Consider the following 23,300-nt stretch of genomic DNA (forward strand, 5'->3'; position numbering starts at 1 on the left):
AAAAAACACAGTGTCGACACCCAAACTCCAATTGGGGAATGGTAAAACGTATTTAACGGGGATCAACACAGCAATTCAACAATGTATCTGTCACTCTTTCTAATCATTTTGGACTGTTTTGGAGTTTTAAAATATATGTATTAAATTTTTACTTTCTTCTCTGCTCTCATTAGCATATATTTTTATAGTTTGCTTAAATTTTTTTCTTGTCATGAGAATGACACCATTCTGCTAGCATGAAGCTTTTTATATGTACATTTTCCTATAACTTGATACTATTTTGAATGCATCAATTGTCAACATATCAGTCTGTCATCTGTCCATGCTTAAGAAATAAATTAACTTTTCACACATATAAAAACACACCTTTTACATAAGGAGATACTCATTTGACGCAAGATGTTCTTGTAGATCACAATTAGACAGCAATTCTATTTTAAATCCCAGTTTTAATGATCACAGACTGCTGAACAGAATAACAGACAATAAGAAGGCAAAAATACTCTCCTTTACAGACAATAAACAAGATGTTATTCTATTTTCGCACTGCATTGCTTTTCCGTTGTGTGCTACTCCATACTTTTACGCATGAATTATCGGTTTTCATTTTTAAAAAATTGATATTTTGATTTTCAGTATTAAAGTTTTAGTAGTAAAGAGTGGAGACCGATATTTGTTGGCCTCTTAATTATTTTCTGTTATAAATTAAAAGCAATTTAGATCCATGTATCTGTTTATGGTTATATAAAATACCTAATTCTGTCCGTGGCTAGAACATCTTTTGAAAAGAAGATCTTCCTGTTTTAGGTATCAAAACCTTTTGACGTGTTTATTTTTCTTCTCTTTTCCTCCCTTGAAAAAAAGACATCTCTGCTTTGAGGGGTATTGCATTAAAGAGCAGCTAGCTTTATTCATCATTCAAGAGCAGCCTTAGAGATTCCTTGAATTTATTACAGAACTAAGTCCATCTGGTTTACTGTATTATCACCCACATTACTCTCCATGTTAGTGTAAAACTTAAGTCAGCATTCACTTTAAAATCTAACACATCAGAGATCTTATTATTTTTGGATGCAGAAAAAGCATTTGACATGATTGAATGGGACTACCTATTTACCACATTGCATAAATTTGGGTTTGGCCCAAATAAATGTGCATGGATCAAACTACTCTATATTAGTTCAGAAGCCTCTGTTTGTATTAACAACGTTATTTCAAACTACTCTAAACTAGAATGTGGTGCTTGACAAGGATGCCCCCATCACCATTGCTCTTTGCAGTCGCCATTGAGCCATTAGCTATCCACTTTCAAAATGTACCAGAGATAAAAGGGATTACCAGAGAAGGACTTGAGCAGAAAATATCACTATATGCAGATGATATGGTACTGTATATATCAGACCCACAAACTTCTATACCAGCAGTCCTCAATGCACTTGCAGAATTTCAAAAGATTTCTGGACTCAAAATTAATTTGAATAAAAATATATTTTTTCCAGTGAACTCTCTAGCACACAATATTAGACTGGACACTTTCCCATTTATTTTAGCAGAACACTTTAAATACCTAGGAGTGAACATTACACGTGAATATAAAGATCTTTTTCAACAACATTTTGCTGTCTGCATGGAAAAAATTAAACAAGAGGTGAACAGATGGCCCACCCTCCAATCTCACATTAGAATGGAGAATTGAACATCCTTCTCAAGCCTCTTTTTATTCCAGAGCATCTCTATATACATCATCAAATCATTCTTTAAGAAATGAGACTCAATTATAACCTTGTTTATTTAGAATTCGAAACATCCACACATCCATAGGGCGACTCTACAATGACCTAAAGCAGAAGGGGGGAATGGTACTACCTGACTTTCAATTTTATTACTGGGCAGCTAATGTACAACCTACCTATAAGGACCTGGATAGCGACACTAACTGATGAACATACACAAGCCTGGTCTGCAACAGAAGTAAAATCTTGCTGCACTTCTTTATACACCTTTGTGCTCTAGTAAATACAAATTATCATCAATATACTAATAATAAAATTATCAATTACTCACTTGGAATATGAAACCAATGTAGGAAGCACTTTCAGACAGAGAAGCTCTTATCCATTGCTCCTTTACATGCTAATCACCTTTATCTACCCTCTCAAACCTACACCGTATTTAATGTTTGGAAAACATCCAGGATTAAAACACTTAAGAGATTTGTATACAGGTAATGTCTTTGCATCTTATGAACAACTAGCTGTGTAAGCCGTGCTGTAAAAAGCCCAGGTTCCTAGAAACTATTGAAATCATCAGGAAAAAAAACTGAAACTCAGAGACGACAAGCTTTTTTTTCCGGAAGTGCTCGCCCCTCTTGTCTATCAGCAACTAAGTGAATTTCTCTTTCCTCAGAGGTTTCGTTTTGACAATGTGCTCACTTCGCTTGTGTATTAGCAAATAAGCAAATTGGTCTTTTGTCGGCAGTTTCACTTTGGCGATGGAGTCGCTTTCTTTCAGATTCATGCTGTAGCCTCATACTTCATATTCTTCCGGTTCATTAACTTAGGGCCGCCTTGCCGGTTCTTTGATCTTCATGCTGTAGTCTGACATGAAGCCATTAACAGCCGAATTTGGTGTACTCCCAAATGGGCTTACAGTGAAGAAAGACAAACTGATTGCAATTGCCTATACCACACTACTAACACGTAGACTTTTCTTGATCAATTGGAAGAATTCCAGCCTACTTGTTATCAGTCGGTGGGTAATGATGATCTATTTTATTTGGAATTAGAAAAACTAAAATTCTCACTTAGAGGATCTGTTCAAAACTTTTTTTAAAATATGAAAAAATCTATCAAAATCTTTGAATAAGCATTTACATTAGGGGAAAAAAAACAAACATTCTTCTCTCCGTTTTTTTTATAGATTTGCTCTTGTTGGCTCTCCTTTCTTCCTCTTGGGTGGGAGTTGAATTATGGTTTGTTTTCTTCAAAGAACACCAAGAAAATAAAATAACACACATTCAATTTTCAACTCACCTAATCGCCAAAAAGTAACACTAGTGGTGTGTGGTGTTCAAGCCATGTACTTTTCCATTACATTGCTGGGTTATTAAAAAGATGAATTTGCCAATATAATTTCCTTTAAAAACAGTTTATTTGAAAGTGAAAATATTCAGACAGCGATATTTTTACCATCATGTGTAAAACATTGATGCAAAGATGAAAGCTAAATAAGTAAATTTCCTTTCAAGCATCGATTAAGTGATATATATAGTACCTGCTCAGTAGCTCCTTGAAAATTGTGAAGTACAATAATATGGTGTAACATTAATAATAATAATAATACATTTTATTCATATAGCACCTTTCCCATGCAACATTCACGGATCATTCCTATTTTGTACATACTGTGCAGGATCCATGCCCCTGTGCAATTTTACTAGAAAACGTGGGCCTGGGAAATGGATAGTAAATACTACACTGTCTTAATACTCATATGTACTATACATTATTGTTTGGCCACAATACACCACTGCAAAATGTGGTGAATGCAATGACTGTTTAATTTCAGATTCAGCTAAACAGCAGAGTCAAAACTAGCTTGTGTTATATTTGAATTTAAAGTTATATTAAAGCTGGTTTACACTAAGTTAAAAAAAAGAAAAAACTGCACTGAAAATCTTTTATGGTAGTTATAATCCATCCTTTTTATAAACTATTGAATTAAACTCAGGGTCATGAAGGGCCATAGCTAATCCCGACAGTAATATGAAAGATACCAGTCCACGCCAGGAAACAATAACATGCACAATTACATACACAGAGCTAAATCAGAGTTGCTGATTAATCTAATACACGTCTTTGGGGTAAGTAAGGGAAACTATTCTTTGGACATCTGTGCAGACAGAGCTATGGAGATATGAAAACTCCATGTAGTCAGTAACAGATTAGGATTTAAACCCATTTTCCTGAATTTATGAGGCAGCAGAACAAACTGCTGCATCATATCATCCATTTTGTTAAAATTCATTGCTCTTCTTAAGTACTATTATAAGGATACTTCTAGAAAAGAGAAAATAAATGAAGCAAAGAAATTCAAGTAGCTAAAAAGTATTCTATTTTTTTAATACAAGAAGAATGATAAATAGAGACACCTCAGCAAACCAAACAATGCAATTAATGTTTGTTTTTCCTCAAAGCTAAAATAGGATATTAAGATTGCAAACATCCACTACATTCTCACAGATTTAGGAGAAATGAAGAATAAAAATGATTAGCATTGAAAAAAATAAAAAACCCATATAATGAATGTTAGTTATAACCGCTAGTTTTGTGTTATATTTCTCAAGCCATACATGTCTTTGATGAACAGGCAAAGCAAATCATATGGGCAAAATTCCAGGAAAACAAAAGCAATAAAAATAGTTCTTGATCCTGCCAGAGGAATGAAGCAACTGCTCAGTCAGCAAACAGTAAAGGGCGTAAGGGTTAATGTAAAAATTTACAACAGATCCAAAAGCACAGATGCCTGAACTCCTGATAACTAATTTACATTATGGGATTTTGATTTTGAGAATCTGTCTTTTTTTTTTGGTAAAGCAAAAAAAAAAAAAGACACCAAAACTGTAATGCAGTAAAGGTGATTATAACTGAAAAAAAAACAATAATAAATGTTCTCTTCTGCTATTTCCATTAATTTGTCCACTTTTTGAACTTGTTTTTTTCCCAATACAGCATCTTAAGTAACATAGCAGACAAAACAGGAATTACCCCTGGACAGCATACCTGTCCATTGCAGGCCACCCTCATGTACCTGACAATCCAACTTAGGATTTGCCAATAAAAGAAAAAGGCTGAGAATATGTGGGGAAAAAAATATTCAGCAAAATCTCACATACTGTATACAAAGGTAGCCCCTATGAAAACATGTAAACTCTACAAAGACTTGGACTGGGACAAAGTCAGCCACGGTTCCCTGGAATTATGAGGCAGAAGGATTCAACACTGCGCAACTGTGTCTCCCTAGTGTTATTTCCTAAAAGGATATGTGATACTGTTTAAAAAAATTCAACTAATATAGTTCCCAACCTTTTCTGCAGACAAAATACAAAAAAAAGAAATCAAACATTTAATAGATATATTCAATAAAGCATATCCTACCTCTTATGACGGTGGGATGTCTTATTTAAAGTCTTAAAATGTTTAGAAACTAACAAGACCTTCCAAAAGTGAGGTAGCATGTTAAAAACAAGGAGTAGGACTACAAGTTAGCAAGAGGAGAAACTCCAGGTTTAACATTCTCTTATCTTCATTGCAAAACAGATCACGTAACATGCCCCCTTGTCCCTTTAAAAGACTAACATGAAAGCTGCTTTTCCCAAATTGCCCTTCACTAATCATTATGACACACAATCTGGGGATAAACTGTGCTATTCCATATATGAAAGCCAAGCAAATATGTTGTAAAAATAATGTGTTATCTTAACTGCATTCCAATAAAAATTTAATTGACACAGTAGAAACATAAACAAAACAATCTATATGAGAATCCTACTTGCATTTCATGTCTGACGAGAACAGACTCAGCTCAACAAAGCTATAACAGATCAATCTATTAATACTTTCTTGTAAGGTTTCAAAGGTCGAAGTGTAAAACAAATATAGCACTGTGTATAACACTTGTTTATAATTGTTTCTTTTATTTTTCTCCATATACTATAGCCATTCAAATGAGAGGCGGTAACTATTACTATGAAACAGTACAGTTGGGACTGTATTACATATTCCAGTCACAGTAAGTTCAGAATGATCTCAATCTGGTGAATAAAATCTCTGTTACAATCGCTCATGACTGTCCATCCGGCCATCCATTCACATAATGAACCAAATTAGTACAATCTTATCACTCTGAGTCCCTATAACTTGGATATATTCCATTTATTCCATTTTATGTCAATGAAACAGACAGTGAAGAAAATAAAAGATCACAGGAGGAAACGTCATACATACCATTCATTTACATGGTGCTTCAACAGTGTACAGACATGTTCAATATGAGAGGCTAAAAGTGGAAAATTCCATTACAAATAACACCACTTTTAGCCTCTCATATTGAACATGTCTGTACACTGTTGAAGCACCATATAAATGAATGGTATGTATGACGTTTCCTCCTGTGATCTTTTAATTTCTTCACTGTCTGTTTCATTGACATGAAATGGAATAAATGGAATATATCCAAGTTATAGGGACTCAGAATAAATAAGATTGTACTAATTTGGTTCATTATGTGAATGGATGGCCGGATGGACAGTCATGAGCGATTGTAACAGAGATTTTATTCATCAGATTGAGATCATTCTGAACTTACTGTGACTGGAATATGTAATACAGTCCAAACTTTACTGTTTCATAGTAATAGTTACCGCCTCTCGTTTGAATGGCTATAGTATATGCAGGCAGTGTATGATCAGACTGACATTATTTCATTTTAAGAAGGCAATGACTGCATAGCCAGTGCCATTCAAGACACATAAACTGTGTAGCAACAGAAATGAACAGTGGACACCTATGCATTTCTCAATAATCTAAACCCATTCCTACAATAAAAATGCAATTTTAAGGAGCTTTACAAGTATAGAGCTAGAGTACTACTTTTTTTTTTTAACATTTGTAATACATAAATGCAAATAATTATTATTATTATTATTATTATTATTATATAGCTCAAGTGACTTATTTAAAGGCTGAACACACAATCCTGGTTTGGAACCCATCATTACTGTACATACTGTACCGCATCATAATTCTTGTGTTGTAGTCTGGGAGTAATGACAATATGTACTTACATATAAAATTACCCACAAACTAAGCAAGTTTTACACTGAAGTTTTTTAGACAGTTTTGATTATTTTACTCATATTTTTATGTTAATGTATTTGTTTAATAAGCCATGTAGAACAAAGATTACTGCTGCACCTTCATAGTTCCAAAAGTCTAAGTTTTAATCAATGTGGTGCTTCCATGTTCCTTCCATGACTGTGTAGTCCTTCTTCAGGATATCCTCTTAATACCCCAAAGGTGTCAATGTGTGCACATCACATTAACTCAAGACTGGTTTCTGCTTTTGAATTTGTTCTGCTTAGATAGGCTGTTTCCTCATTGTGACCCCTAAATTGAATTAAGCAGTACTGAAAAAAATAGAAGGTCTAGAAATTTAAATTAATTGAAGTTACTTAAGCTTTAACTGTACTCAATTTGTGATAAATGATGATTTTTCAGCCAGTTTAAAAAGAAAAAAAGGTTTTATTTTTCTTCACCCAGTTTTTCTGTTTTTTAAGACAATGCATGACAGTACGGCTAAAACCTTTAACACTGCTGAGTGGTACATACTTAAATGCATGCTATTCACAGTAGTATAAGTAATGTAAGAAGACTTTTAGTGGTCTGCCACTAAGATTGCAGATAATCAGATGACTGAAAAGGGAAAAAAAAATTCTATAGCAGTTCCACTTTTCCAAAATGCACAGTATTGAGTGGATTCTTCTTAAATTTCCCTTACTATTCATATCAGAAAAATTTGAGAAGAGAGATAACTATAAAAACAATCGTAGAGTGACAAAGAGCCTAAACAAAATTGCTTAGTGCCTTAAAATACATTTAAACAGATTAAAAGACAAAAACTGCATTTGAAATGCTAGCAAATATGGACTATATTGCAAAAAAACTAGCAAGACATGAAATCAAACATACAAGAATAAAAGATTACTGGGTGCCACTGATTAAAAGATATTTACACAATAGAAAGGCACAGAGAAGCAGATTAAATCCTGGGACTGAAGAAGCCTCCCGGACACAGTTTGAGGGGGATGGGCCGTTAAGTGCTCAGCAGAAGTTATCTTGGGCTGAATGATGTAGACAAAGCTTCTGTGTAGGAGGTTGTGCAGGACCACCTGAGGATCTGAAGTGGAGTAGCAGAGGGTTGGATTCAAAGCTAAAATACAGTATCAGGGAAGATAACAGAGGTTCCATCAGCTTAGATGCTTCATAGTCCAATGTTAGCAATCCAAGAAGGAACTGCAATGACACCACTATAAGCAGGAATAGCATTAAAGAAAATATTGGTACTTTAACAAAATTTTAATGGAGGTGGGACAAAACACACTGTGAGAAAGTTATGACTTCATTAACCGCTTACTCGAGCTCACTTTCTTCTCCCACACAATTAGAGCTGGATGGCTAAAAAGAAACTGTAAATTTACTTCTGTAACAGTGTTTGTAATACTAAACAGAGCTGGTTAATAAAAGAGATTTAGCAATGTATTGATAATGTCTGGTGGTAATGTATTTTTCACTGAATTAATAGTTTTACAACAGTAAATAACTATTACAGCAACACCAGTTTTATCTTTCACAACAAAAGAAACAATCAAATGAGAATTTTTGTTTGCTGTAACTGAGAATCTTTCAAGCAATAACAGCAAATGCTGATCAAACACAACTACAGTAGGTTCAAAATAATGAACTGTCAAATGATATGAAAACAAAGCAAAAAAAAAGGCAAAAGAAACTCCTTAAGCCAAACTAGTAGTTCTCTTTCTTAGATGCTGTTCCTTTTCTTTTTAAAAACAATGTGAAAAATGTTTTCTGAACATATGCCTCTCATTTTACCAAGCCTAACATGACATCATAGCAAAAACATCTAAAATACAAAATGATGACACAAATAACACACACACACACACACACACACACACACACACACACAAAGCTAAGAAACAATTAAATGAATAATAAAAAATATGAAATACATTTAAGTCCTAAAAATAATGAATACACAAATGAAACTGCTATCAGTCAATTGGTAACACTAATATACAAAACAAAAAAATATCAACTTGGGAGGCCACCACCTTAACCTAAATTCATTAACATGTTCACATTACTTGTGAAAGGGCTGAACATTGCATTCTAGCATAATGCTGAAATGTAACATGATTTAACACAGGCAAGACACTTATAAATATTGCAAAAAGTTGAGCTGATCTCCAAAGGTGCAACATGCTGATTAGATTTACAGTTCCAAGAAGTACTGAAAAAATAAACTAAAGAACTCATAAAAAGTGAATGATTGCTCTTGTAATGCAGAACACTGGTAGACATGTGGGGAACTGCTTAAAGTAAGAGCAAAATATCATCTAAAAGCCAGATCCCTGCATGAGTGGGACAAATTATGAGGGGTTTTTTTTTCACACAATAAAATCTTTAGCCATCAGAGATAAATGTACTGTGGAAACTTCCACGAATACAATATGCTTTTTTTTATATTTTGGGTAAATATGGTGCAAAAAACAAGGCAGAAAGCAGAGTAAAACCTAAATTGATACCAATTCTACAGTCTCACATTTGGGTCACATTTGGAATCAGGTCAAATCCTGCACTGGTCTTTCTACAGTATATGAAATTGATCCAAAACTAAGTACATTTTACTTCAATTCAAATTTGCACATTCTCTCAGTTTATGTATGTAGTTTCTTCCCACATTCTACAGACATGTAGGATAGGTTAACTGGCCCTCTAGGAGGAAATGTGAGTATGAGTGACAGCATTCCATGACCCTAACCTAGAACACAACCATTGTGCTAAATGTTGTACCAGTCCCTCAAGGCCTTAAATTGATTAAGGGGATATATGGAGTGATCTATATTTTGAAATGTGAATTGTGTTCCGCTTATCCGAGATCGTGTCGCGGGGGCAGCAGCTTGAGCAGAGATACCCAGACTTCCCTCTCCCCGGCCACTTCTTCTAGCTCTTCCGGGGGAATCCCATGGCGTAGTCCCTCCAGCGTGTCCTGTGTCTTCCCCGAGGCCTCCTCCCAGTTAGATGTGCCCAGAACACCTCACAAGGGAGGTGTCCAGGAGGCATCCTGATCAGATGCCCGAGCCACCTCACCTAACTCCTCTCGATGCGGAGGAGCAGCGGCTCTACTCTGAGCCCCTCCCGGATAACTGAGCTTCTCATCCTATCTTTAAGGGAGAGCCCAGACACCCTGCGGAGGAAACTCATTTCAGCCGCTTGTATTCGCGATCTCGTTCTTTCAGTCACTACCCACAGCTCATGACTATAAGCACAAACAACAGTTAAGACCCGTCCCCCCACCCGAAGGCGGAAGGAGGTTACCCTCTCGTCCACCATGGTAAACCTCAATGTACAGGCTCCAAGTCGAGGGGCAATAAGTATGCCCACACCCGCTCTGCGCCTCTCACCAGGGACAACTCCAGAGTGGTAGAGAGTCCAGCCCCTCTTAAGGAGACTGGTTCCAGAGTCCAAGCTGTGCATCAAGGTGAGCCTGACTATATCTAGCCGGAACCTCTCGACCTCTCGCACTAGCTCAGGCTCCTTCCCCATCAGAGAGGTGACATTCCACGCCCCAAGAGCTGGCTTCTGTAGCCGAGGATCGGACCACCAAAGTCCCCGCCTTCGGCCACCACCCGACTCACACTGTATCCGACCTCCTTGGCCCCTCCCATAGGTGGTGAGCCCATGAGAAGGGGGACACACGTTGCCTCTTCGGGCTGTGCCTGGCCAAGTCCCATGGGTGCAGGCCCAGCCACCAGGCGCTCGCCATCAAGCCCCACCTCCAGGTCTGGCTCCAGAGGGGGGCCCCAGTGACCCGCGTCCGGGCGTGGGAAAACACCGTCCAAATTTTTTGTTTTTCATAGGAGGTTTTGTTGAACTGCTCTGTCTCATCCCTCACCTAGGACCAGTTTGCCTTCGGTGGCCCTACCAGGGACATAAAGCCCCGGACAACAGAGCTCCTAGGATCATTGGGACACGCAAATCCCTCCACCACGATAAGGTGACGGTTCAAGGAGGGGCGGAAGAGGATGGTTGGATGGATGGAATTGTGTTCATGAAAAACTGCAGAGCTACTTGAAAGGTACAACTTCTCCACAAACTTCCATGTTCCCAATTTTAACTGAAACTAAAATAATCAAAACACTGTCAGCTTAATTTGCACAGAAGTTGCTTATACTGTAACGATATCAACTATATACTGTAATGTAACTTCCGCGAACATCAGTCAGACTATAGAGAACCAACTTGATCTTAGGTAGGAGTTTCAAATAAAATGTCCATATGAAGTACACAAATTTGCTGTTAGTTCTAGGTTACTACGTTAGGAGCAGCAGAGTTACAAGTTAAAATACCTTTCTCAAGTATAATTCTGCAATGTTAAGGTATTATTTTACATTAATAAATTATCTATCTATATTAAGATTAGATTAATAAAGTATCTATCTATTTATTTTAGGGCACATTGAGCATGAGTATAGGTTGTAATCTCATGAAGGCCCAAAACAATTTTCTGATTCTAGGTAGATCAAATAAAAGCCACATGGGAAGTCATCAAAAAAGACCAGGTGGATTTTCTGTAATACCAGTTCAAAAATTACATAAACATATTGAAGATTTGAAGAGAAAATAAAATCCACACAGTTTTTGCAACAAAATGGACTTAATGTCCACCAGATGCATAGCCAGTAGCTTTGAGAAGTCCTGGCATACTGCCATTTATTCAACAAGTATTCAGAATTTCTCAGTAACATAATTTCTAATTTCACAATACTAATCTTCATACTTTGAATTCTGCCTTATTTTATTCTAAATATTTTAATCAGCTATTTTATGAGATGACACAGTGGTTAGCACTACAGTCATAAAATTGGAGTCCTGGGATTGTGTCTCAGCGTGGTAACTGCCAGTGTATCGTTCAGACAATAATCCTTTTTTTTCTCCGACATCCCCAGGACCTGCTGGTTAGGTTAACTAGTGACTATAGTTATGAATGACATTGTGTGCAATAGTATACCATATGATGGATCCAGGGTGGGTTACTGTCTCATGCCCAATGCACTGGCATCAACTTCCCACAACTCTGAATTGGATGAGCCTATAAAAAATGGATAGATGGACGACTATGTAAATATGAGCACAACCAAATACAAGTTTCTATTTCAGGTGAGCCACTACTTAGTAACAAATTACCTCTCAGAGTCTTAACCAAGGTGGATGAATGGCTACATAAATATAAATAAATGCAAATACAAGTTACTACTTAAGGTGTACCATTAGAAACTTAGAAAATAAGGTTTCCAATTTTAACAAGTAAAAGAATTAAAATAATCCAACAAAAAGAGCTGGACAGACTCGAGTGCAAAAAAGAAACAATGAAGAAGGTTTACACACTCATGTTACTGGTAAATTATAAACTGAATACATGGCTACAAAAAAAACTATTTACTGCAAAGGAGTGTCAAAAAATAAATAAATAAAAAAATGGCAATTAAGATGCTGGTTATCGTTACTTATTATTTGGCTGATGCCTTTATACAAGGCAACTTACAGCTTTTGACAGATTTAATTGACTACATTTCTTTTGTTTTCCAGTGGGAGCACAGATATGTGAAGTCACATGCTCATGATCACACAGTATCAATAGTGGGATTTTTAACCCACAACCTCTGGGTTTTAAGTTTAAATCTTAACAACTACACCATACTGACACAAGCCCAGCTATTAAATCAAAATATTCTCTGCACAGATTAGCAAAAGATGCATCCAGTGTAGAGAGGAATGGGGCAGACAGGACGTCAGAGTAACAGAAACTTGGTGTTAAAGGATTAGAGAAGTAAGAACAAAGGAGGAAAGCATACAGTAAGGGTGGTACGGTAGCTAGGGCTGCTGGCTATGCCTCCATCATCTCGAGTTCAAATCCCAAACCAGTCACTGCCTCAGTGGAGTTTATACACATTGTTTCAATGTCTCAAACATCCCCACCATCAGGTGATACACAAACCTTCAAGTGATACACAGTAAATATTTTTTGGCAAGAAAAATGTGTCCCTATGTTTAAGAAATGTGGATTAGGCTAGACAGCCTTTAGCCTTAATAATGTTCTGGATATGGATAGCTAACTGACATTTCGGTTTTGTGAGTCCGGGACAGCCCTGCATTTTTCCCATTGCCTTCTGTCATCAACAGGTCCAGCTGATCATTTTTTAATAAAAAAAAGGATCAATTCACAGAAACTTCTACAGATACGGAAACTTCATCTTAAATACAAAAGCATCTAAGCACACATATCCTGCTAATGTCCATGCACCTTTAATCCAGGAATTTAGCCTTCAATCTAAGTTCAGAAAATGAACCGAAAGAATCTCAAATGAAATGCACTCAGCAACCAATTCATGCTCTGTGTTGCAAAAAAGATCACTGAACAGCCATCTTCCTTTAGCCTATGACTTTGCATGAAGCTTTTAAAGTTGAAAAACTTGAGATAATAGGAGAATCAAAATGTGATTAATCATTCCAAAAGTCACGTTAGCCATGTGGGGGGTGAATGGGGGTGCAAAACCTACTACTTAACCTTTAAGATATGTTGCCATGCTTGCCATTGAATTTACTTTAATTAAATGAGTTGATGAGAGAACCTCTAAATACTGAAAGGCTGACCACCCTTTACATTGTCTTGGCTAGGTCAGGCCACTCTGGACCACCTCAATTGAAATCACCCACAGAACTTTGTGCAATGGAGGTTTCTGGAAATGCCCTTGGTCTCCACGGCAGCAAAAAAAGAACTAGCGATTCACCCCCCTCCAAGGCACTATAAAAGAAGTCTCCTGTGAAAAATGGTTACCAAGAGATTATAATAATAATAATAATACATTTTATTTATATAGCGCCTTTCCCATGCTCAAGGCACTTACAGAATAAATAAAGAACGGCAGAATATACAGTATATAGCATTGTACAAACCAGATAAATAAACAAAGAAGATTAAGACAGTAAACAAGACATTACTGGAAGAAAAACAAGCATCAGATGGTTAACTCCTAGAATGTGCCGTTTCATTTGGCGAGCTTCATTTGTGCTGGGCAAATGGCAGGCTCACTGAACTGAGCCCTGCTAATGTAGTTAAACTACAGAATTTCCATAAGCTGTTACTGGAAAACTAATGTTATTCTTTATCAAGAAAGTTTTATACTACGTTAAGGAAATTACAGAAGGAAGTCTGTATTAACAAGGAAGCTGCTAAATGAAACCTGTCACCAGCATGTTACCACTAACATTGTTCGCAAAGGTACGTGGCAAATTTATATAACATTTAAACAGCATAGTGGCTGTGTTTATAATAACCAAATATAAGGATGTTCATATTGAATTCAGTGCAAGCGTTGAATGAAACCGTAATATTCATTTTGCCCAAAAGGATAAAGTAAATGTCGCTTTCTATAGAAGATATTTTATTCTGCTGGTTGTGTTTGCTACTTATTGAAGATATTTTCCAAATAACCATTTCCTTTTCATTTATCACATCCCCTTTACACTTTAAAGGAAAGCCTAAGAAAAATAACTAAGCAGTAGGTGCAGTAAAAGGAGGAAATGAACAAAAAGCTCTTAAGACTGCAGTTTGATCCTGGACGGACAAACTAGAAGAGCTGAAGAGAAATACAGAGCATGATATGCATCTGACCCACCCATAATGGGGCATTCCTGTTCAGATGTTCAGGTGAACTCTGCTAATTTGAATGATTTGCACTTTACTTAAAGAATGTTCACTATGGGTCCATATTTAAAGTGAATGAAAAAAAAATCACTCATTTACTCTGTTGATTAAATGTATTCAAGGGGGAAAAAAGATGGACAGATAAAAAGAGTACTTTTGGGTTGCAAAGCTTTCAACAGCAGGAAGCAACATTTTTATGAAAGGTCCATTTAGCATATGCTTGACATGATTTCTCTAATGATTAATTATTCCACTTTCAACTGAAACTTAAAGAATTCTCCTTTCAACCATAATCTGAACTATTATAATAACTTACTGTGCTTTTTAGGAGTGTTAGTCAAACCTAGTCATTAGCCAGTTTGTGCTTTTAACTGTAATGCCTTACTTGATTAGATGTCTTGTTTTTCTATTTCAAAACTCAGTCTGTGGATTAAAAAATAACCTGCTGCATGACACTTGGCAAATATTAGCACAGGCCCCTGGCCTTGCTCAAGATAAAAAATAAAATCTAAGCTTTTACAAGAGTGTTAAAACCTGCTAGAATAAGGATGACAGCTCATGAAATACGTCAGTTTTTAAAAATCCAGCAAACTCACCTTGATAAAAAAAATGTCTTTTATTTTAAATTTGTAAAGTTAGCTTTGTTTTAAGTTGTTTTAGATACACTTTGTCAAAAGGACTTCACAACTTAAGTTAAAGGCCTGTTGACATCAAACATTTTTCTTATCTTCGCATAAAATCCTACAAAGGGTCCTAAAAAGTGCCAGTGTTTTGTGTCAAAAAAGTCTTTCTGTCAGTGGTTCCAAAGAATAATTCCCAATGCAGTCATCAACTGGACAAGAAGACTAAGAATGTTCATTTTTCTTCTCCAGCCACAAAACAAAAAAGTTCTTTCTAGATGTCACAGTTCAACAGCCGTCAATAAGTGGCCCTTGTTTAAAATTAAGAATTTCCAGCCTGATAGGAGTAACACATTTCTGTGCCTTAATGGTTTCCTCTTATGTAGGCTCTGAATGAACTTTGGAATTTCTAGGTTATTTTTGTCTCTGATAAATGAAAAGTTCTCATACACCTGCAATCAAGTCTTTGTCTCCCACGTACTGTCTTTAGTAACTTCTGTATCAAAGACAAATGATTGATATTGTTTAACTTTCACCATTTTTTCTTTCCTGCAATGAAAAACTTTACATTTGATTACTTCAGACTTCTTTTGCTTCATACTAGCTAAATTCTGAATACTAGGGACAAATAAAGTATTATCCATCTGCCTATTCCTGCTTAACTGTACTGAACTAGCAAACTATAGAGTGTCTACTAGCTAATTCATCCATCCATCCATTTTCCAACCTGCTGAATCCGAAGCTGTTGCAAGATGATATCAGAAATTTCTACAGGCAAAAACTAACCTTGGTTAAAATAAAATACAGCAACTAGCCCATGAAATTCATATATGCCTTACTTGTACAATTAACACCACTTATGAACCCACAGATCTTAACATCAGATCAGATCAAAATCAGAAAACAACTTTTATTTCTAATTTTTGGTACTGCTTTAGAGATGACGTCACCCTCCAAAGTACTATCAAAGGCAACTACTGCACAGTAGAACATGCAAGGTCTTGAATTCCTCCGTACCAACTGTTAAGTAAAGAATCGTGATACCTGTGGAAAAATGTGTATGTTTACATGGTCTGTATTTTGAATTTAACACATACTGCCCTCTAGGGCTGCACAGCCCCAGTGCAAACTGCACGTCAGATCTTGGTACAGAAAAGTATTCATTTTGACAACATCGATTGTGAAATGTACGAAAAATTCAAAGCACATTAACTTGTGAATATTTCACCTGTGGCAAAGCTCTACTGACACTGACCGTTACTGAAATACTCCCAACAATCAAATAGCTATCAAATACTTAATCATATTACCTTGCGTACGGTTACATTTTGGAAGTGAACGTTTAATCAAAACATTCTCTGCATAAAAAAAGTGTACGATAATTGCATGAACAAAACGCAAGTTTAAACTACATTTTGTACGATAATAAAAATACACCGTAGTATAAAAAATGACATATGCAACCAACGTATGTTTCACATCAAAAGCGTTAACGATTTTTGCGCGTGTTCGAAGGAGCGCAGAAGTTTTCTTTCTAAATAAAAGATTAATTCAATGAAACTGAAAATTTACCATATATATTTCTACCAAAATCATACTATCAGCTATGGATAAACAACGAATTGGCCTGAAACTAAACTCGTGCCGACCTTAAAGATTCCCAGGTAAAAGAGACATAAGGCTACATTCTTGAGTCTCCAACGCAGATTCCCACGTGTTTAAAATAATCACCTCAAAAAAATACAAGTGACACGAAAGGGTGAACACGACAGATGTAGGCAGACTGGCAGCTATGCCTACAGGAGAATGTACGTTGTTTTACCATCAGGAATTTCACATATTTGCTGAACACGCATCTGGGGGCGGACACACACACAAAGTCACCGACCTTTGTGGAACATCCTCGCAGTTTAAAAAGCTTCTATTTTCTCTTTTATCCTTGCTACATGTAAACTGCGATTGTGTGTGTGTGTGTGTGTGAAAGAGAGAGGGGGTGGGTGGGTTGGCGCTCGTCTCTCCCACCTCCCTGTCGCTCCACATGCTCGACTACTGTCATTTGTCACCAGATGCACGCGCTACTAACCCTCCGCACACTGCACAGCTCTACAACTTTTAACAATATGTGGTGGCGATTTTTAATTCAAGTTTCTTTAGCTTTTCAGTTTTCATCCCCAACCCAAACATCTACAATTAAATCTCTTAGTTTAATGGTGTGGGTAAGAGATGCCACTGCGAGTGCGTTCTAATGCATCTTCACTCATCGAGTTTGAAAAAGAGAGAGAAAAAAAACTTTCCAGGCGTCATTGAGTCCTACATAAACCGCACTCTCTGGAGTAACATCTCTCGGATGCAGCACGCCGATACTGCATCAGCAAACCACTTAGCATTCTGATAAAAGAGCAAAGCATCCCATTCCACAAACTACGAGGAATTGGCATGAATAAAAACTCCACTGCAATTATACATTCCAAAGAAGAAAACTATGCATCTTAATACGCAGGTAAAAGCACTACAAAGTTTCAGCTATAAAACGGACACTGCTACATTGCCCCAAATCAGCATGTCAAAAATTCAGTTATGAACCGTGAACCCGACAAATGCGGCAGACTGAGCAGCGAAACACTGCATGAAACATCGGCATGCCTTGCATCGCCTTTCTCTCGGCCACGGATTCAGAAATGAGACAAGCTACCTTTACCTTAAAGCGGGCATGCTTTAAAATGAGCTTGATCCCTCTTGTTGCCAGTCGAATAGCACGGCGCGCAGATTGCTCTGCTACTAAGGCACGCTCACAAAAACCGGAACAGCAGCCCACTGGCAGCCGATTAGACAGAAGACGAGATGGGCGGGCCCGAAGAACACAACAGGAAGCGGCGGTGCCCCCTTCCAAACCCGAGCCTCTCCAGGTTCACCCTACGCTAGGCCAAACTAAATCGCTACATACACTTGTACGGAAGTGAAAAATAACAAACCGGCAAATACGAAGATGACAGCGTCAGGTAGACAATTCCGTTAGAATTTACCGGTTTTATTTTTATTCTACGAACGACTCTGTCTCCTAATTCCGTCTACATCATAGTTCCATTAACTAAAGTCTCTGTGGCGCAATTTAATCCCAATTGCACATCCCCTGTTACTTCTGCAAGAATACACACACGAATAAGATCATTACTAATCGTACTATAAACTATCAAAAGGTTCATTCTAATGCCACCGCAATAGTCAAATTGATGTTTTAGCCTTTTTATGTAAATGTATCTATATGCTGTAGTCAAATTACATTTGCCTCTCTAAGCTAGGCAAACGTGCTCAGTGAAGTTGGCTATATAACAAACTGGACTATTTGGATAGTATACTGTGTGTCTCTTTTGTTGTTTGATTTGCATACTGTAGTTATCTGTCATCCACATACTTCTTTGTCCATGTTCTCCATTTACAGTCCTTTACGATTGTCTTATTTAGATTTGTCGTCAGTCAGTCATATTCAAACTCACTAAGTCCTGAATATGGTTGGATTGGTGGAGGTGGGTGCTGGAGCCTAACCCAGCTATCAGAGTGCAAGGCAGGAACAAACTCTGGACAGGGCACTAGTCCATCACAGGGTGAATGAACACACACACACACACACAAGGGCCAATTTAGAATCACCAGTTCATCTAACCTGCATGTCTTTGGACTGTGGGAGAAGACAACAGCATCTGGAGGAAACCTACGCAGACACTGGGAGAACATGCAAACTCCACGCAGGGAGGATCTGGGACGTAATCCCTGGTCTCCTTACTGAAAGGCAGCAGCACTACCACTGTGCCACCCTTAGATTTGTTGTATTTATTATATATTTTTTATTACACTGCAGCCAGACAAGTCTTCCATTGCCTAAGAGAAATGATTTTCAGGACCCCAGTTTGTTTCCACTTGCAAGTTTACAAATTATGAGGAAATGTTATTGATCATGAGTTAATTACTATTACTATAAATTTTAGAATTTCTAATTGGTCAGACAGACAAGCAAAAGCCGTATTATAAACCTCAAACATCTGTTGTTAACTTAAAATCTCATTTTGAACGAAGCAATTGAGAATGGCACACATGAGGACATCTGCCAGCAGATATCAGCAATAAGTTTTATCAAAATGTATTAATGAGTTTATTAATGGAGAGATAAATCTGCAATCTGACAACATCCCAATTTAACATTTTTGCTTGGTTATTACAAAATGTCACAAATGTAAGTGGTCACTGTGTTTTTTATTCCTCAAATTATTTTTCTTTTGATCCATCTGCGAAACCACTTAGTATAATTTAAAACAAATGTGGTTCCCTGGTTGTGTATACCCTACTGCAAATTAAAACTGTACACCAGTGCAGAGCAAGCATGGGTTCCAAAGCCTACTCAAAGGTTTACTCTAGTAATAAACAGTCCTAGTCTTAGTGTGCCACTGGTTTGGTCTAAGTTTGGTTTGGCTGTTAACTCACCTTCTATTAAATGGTCTGCCTCTGCTCAACGTCTGCATATATCTGATAATAACGACAGTGTAGGTTTTATTTCTGTGAGAAATTTTGAAAGATGCCTTTGTTTCACATATTTCTGGGCAAAGAAACCTATTCTTGGGCGGCACGGTGATGCTGTGGTAGCGCTGCTGCCTTGCAGTAAGGAGACCTGGGTTCGCTTCCTGGGTCCTCCCTGCGTGGAGTTTGCATGTTCTCCCCGTGTCTGCGCGGGTTTCCTCTGGGTGGTCCGGTTTCCTCCCACAATCCAAAGACATGCAGGTTAGGTGTATTGGTGATTCTAAATTTTACCTAGTGTGTGCTTGGTGTGTGTGTGTGTGCCCTGCGATGGGCTGGCGCCCTGCCCATGGTTTGTTTCCTGCCTTGCGCCCTGTGTTGGCTGGGATTGGCTCCAGCAGACCCCCGTGACCCTGTAGTTAGGATAATGTTGGATAATGGATGGATGAAACCTATTCTTTTTCAACGTGTTGCTTCTTTTCAACAAATATTTTGATTTCTTGCATTTTCCCCTGAATCAGTATACAGTAATCCCTCGCTATATCGCGCTTCGACTTTCGCGGCTTCACTCTATCGCGGATTTTATATGCAAGCATATTTAAATATACAGTATATCGCGGATTTTTTGCTGGTTCACGTCGCACCACTAGACGATACGGACGCTCCTCTAAAAAAATGCTGAAAGGCTACCTTTACATTGCTCCCTTCCTAGCAGCTGCGTTGTCCGGCGGTGCTTCGCATACTTAAAAGCCAATCAGCCCTATTGATTTTTGACTGTTTGCTTTTATCTCTCTCTGACATTATCTGCTCCTGACGCGCACTCCTTTGAAGAGGAAGATATGTTTGCATTCTTTTAATTGTGAGACAGAACTGTCATCTCTGTCTTGTTATGGAGCACAGTTTAAACTTTTGAAAAAGAGACAAATGTTTGTTTGCAGTGTTTGAATAACGTTCCTGTCTCTCTACAACCTCCTGTGTTTCTGTGCAAATCTGTGACCCAAGCATGACAATATAAAAATAACCATATAAACATATGGTTTCTACTTCACGGATTTTTACCTTTCGCGGGGGGGTCTGGAATGCAACCCCCGCGATAGAGGAGGAATTACTGTACCATTATCAATATGCTCAAATTAGTTCTAAATAGTTTACTTCAATTTTTCTCATGAAGAATTCTTAAATATTTAGAAAAAAAATGGAGAGAAAAAACAGTTAAAGATTTATGGGTACTAATCTACTGTGGTGCACAGAACACTTTATCAGAAATGATTTTATCAGAAATGTAAAATGTAGTAGAATGTCAGCAGGATCAAACCATACAAAATAAATTACATGTTTCATTAAAAGCAAAAGTTTGCCAATAGTTAAAAAATTGGGTGAAACAAAAAAACTGTACTCCGCAAGCAGGTTAGCCTAATTTAAAATATTGGATAATTTATACTTGTAACTGGCCTCTTTACTGTGCCTTTTCTGGCAACACAGTTACACGTATTTTTATTGTCTGTTTTGTAGCATTTCTGTAACATATTTGTTCAAGTTCTTACACATGACAGTTGTTTTATTTCGATTTTACAATTAATTATTGGTTTTGAAAATAGCATAATGTAAAGCAATGTACTGGTCTTAGCAGTTATTGATAACAGTGTCATTCTCATCTTTTACTCACCCACGAAATTAACATCTCGCTGTAAATGGTTAAAAAAAGAATTAACACTATTAAAAAGGCAGGAAAATATATACTTGTGCAAATTTTTCATACTATAGCTAATTGACTACTTTATTTTTATATGTAAAACTGGAAAGTGGATATTAAATTAATCTGTTAATTCATTCATTACCAGGCATGTGGACTGCCATGAAAGAATCTCTCTAGTACACTGTAAATATGGAAGTTCCTTACCTGTTTCTTTCACTTAATTTTGGATTAGGACAATTTGCAAGCACATTCCTTCAATGGTAGATTTTACAATAGTGAGATATAAATTAAAAACAAACTTTGTGTGAATCTCAAACTTAATTTAGTAGTAGTTTACGTCATAGTTGAAATTTACAAACGTTCATGTCACACTCAAGTATCACGTTTGGAAATAAACCAAACCGCACATACTTCTACAGTATGTGGACTTGAATTGGTTTTGGAAATATGACAGTTTCATTATTCTTCAAAGGAGTTTATGGTGGATGTTGTTAGAAATGGGTTAAAGGATGTTTTGTTCTTATGTTATGCTGCTGCTGCGTCACTGAAGACTGAGGGTGAATAGTTACATATAAAGCATCAAATTTTAGCAATTCAACACATTTTAAATAAACCTTTTCAACATTTAATAAAAAAAGAACAATTCTGTACAATAATACAGAATCACTTGTGATTTTTGTCACTATTAGTCTCATTTTTAAATGTAAATTCTGAGATGGAAATGTTAAAATGGTTTGGAACATATTTTGAATGCCAACCACAGATTTATTTAGCTGAAAGCAGAGTTCTTCTTTTAAAACTTACTTTAAATAACCTAGGCTCACTGTAGGGTCTTTGCATAGCTAGATAACTAGAAAACCCCTGTAATGGATGCGTTCAGAGAAAAGAAAAGAAAAATATGAAAACACATTTAAGAACAATAACTTAATTCGTGTTCATTACGACAATACAAAAGTAAACTCTAAAAGCTTATCTTAGTATTTAAGCAATAAGTGAGTCAATGCCAAGAAAAATATGTAGTATGGCAAGTTGTTTTTTGAAAAATGAACGTCTTATTTGACTAGTTTTAATTACTCTCTCATGATTCAAAATTCAATTTTAGGTATCAAAATATAATTCTGCCTAATTCCAAAGTGAGATATTAACAAATACTTGCAACAAGTCATTATGATGATTGGGTACGCCTACAATTCAGTATTGATTAGCTGGAGTTTGAATCCAAGATTTCTGTAGTAGTAATCTGTAAAGTTTACACAACTGATAGACTTTTTCTGTTAACTTCTACAGAGATCTCAATTTGAGATATGTATAATTCATTCATAAGTCATAAGATTTGAATTACTGATATTTGTTAACTCTGTCTAGTAAAAGTTTTAGAACATTTTTAATAAGCATAGTATTATGAACAGCAAACATTCTTATGAGGAAACAGAAAACACACTTAATTCATATCAGGAGTCTTTCCCTACAACACTGTAAGTAACATTTCCATTACCCTAGGTTTTTGTCTATAAGCCGGACTCATGTATAAGCCGGAGACCAAAAATCATACGAATTTTTAAAATAAAGTCTTATCATAGATAAGCCGGACTCATGGATAAGCCGAACGTACTATAACCTATAACTAATAGAAGAGAGGGAGGTCAGTGGTCTCACTCGCACCCATTTAATTTCTTTAAGGGGGGAGAGAGTGCGAGATATTGGCGTCTCTCTCACTCCCTGCATGGCGCGGCCGGAGCGCGTTCTTTCTGCTCTGGGCGTTGCCGAGTCAACACGCGCGCGTAGCGGTCATTTAAATTGTGATTTTATATGTAAGCATATTTAAATATATATCGCAGATTTTTTGCTGGTTCGCGGATTTCTGCGGACAATGGGTCTTTTAATTTCTGGTACATGCTTCCTCAGTTGGTTTG

General features: G+C 36.8%; 2 protein-coding genes across 6 annotated transcripts in view; one reads left to right on the forward strand and one right to left on the reverse strand.

Annotated features, from left to right (window-relative positions):
- LOC114647068 (adenosine kinase-like) overlaps positions 1-23,300 on the reverse strand; it is a 594,211-nt gene that overhangs the window by 542,760 nt on the left and 28,151 nt on the right. Inside the window, exon 1 of one of the 4 annotated variants that reach the window (XM_028795585.2) lies at positions 17,884-17,996. The exons of 1 other annotated variant lie outside the window; for it this stretch is intronic. In XM_028795585.2, coding sequence (XP_028651418.1) covers positions 17,884-17,897 — 14 coding nt within the window. In that variant the 5' untranslated portion in view covers positions 17,898-17,996. Of the gene's footprint in view, positions 1-5,156; positions 5,291-17,883; positions 17,997-23,300 lie in introns of those variants that run through there. 2 more of the 4 variants (XM_028795582.2, XM_028795584.2) reach the window with 2 other exon arrangements.
- ap3m1 (adaptor related protein complex 3 subunit mu 1) overlaps positions 14,000-23,300 on the forward strand; it is a 57,486-nt gene continuing 48,185 nt past the window's right edge. Inside the window, exon 1 of one of the 2 annotated variants that reach the window (XM_051922961.1) lies at positions 14,000-14,139. The gene's annotated coding sequence lies outside the window, so the exon portion shown is untranslated. Of the gene's footprint in view, positions 14,140-18,065; positions 18,185-23,300 lie in introns of those variants that run through there. The other variant, XM_028795581.2, reaches the window with a different exon arrangement.

This window comes from Erpetoichthys calabaricus, chromosome 2, assembly GCF_900747795.2.
Source record: "Erpetoichthys calabaricus chromosome 2, fErpCal1.3, whole genome shotgun sequence".
NCBI classification, from domain to species: Eukaryota; Metazoa; Chordata; class Cladistia; order Polypteriformes; family Polypteridae; genus Erpetoichthys; species Erpetoichthys calabaricus.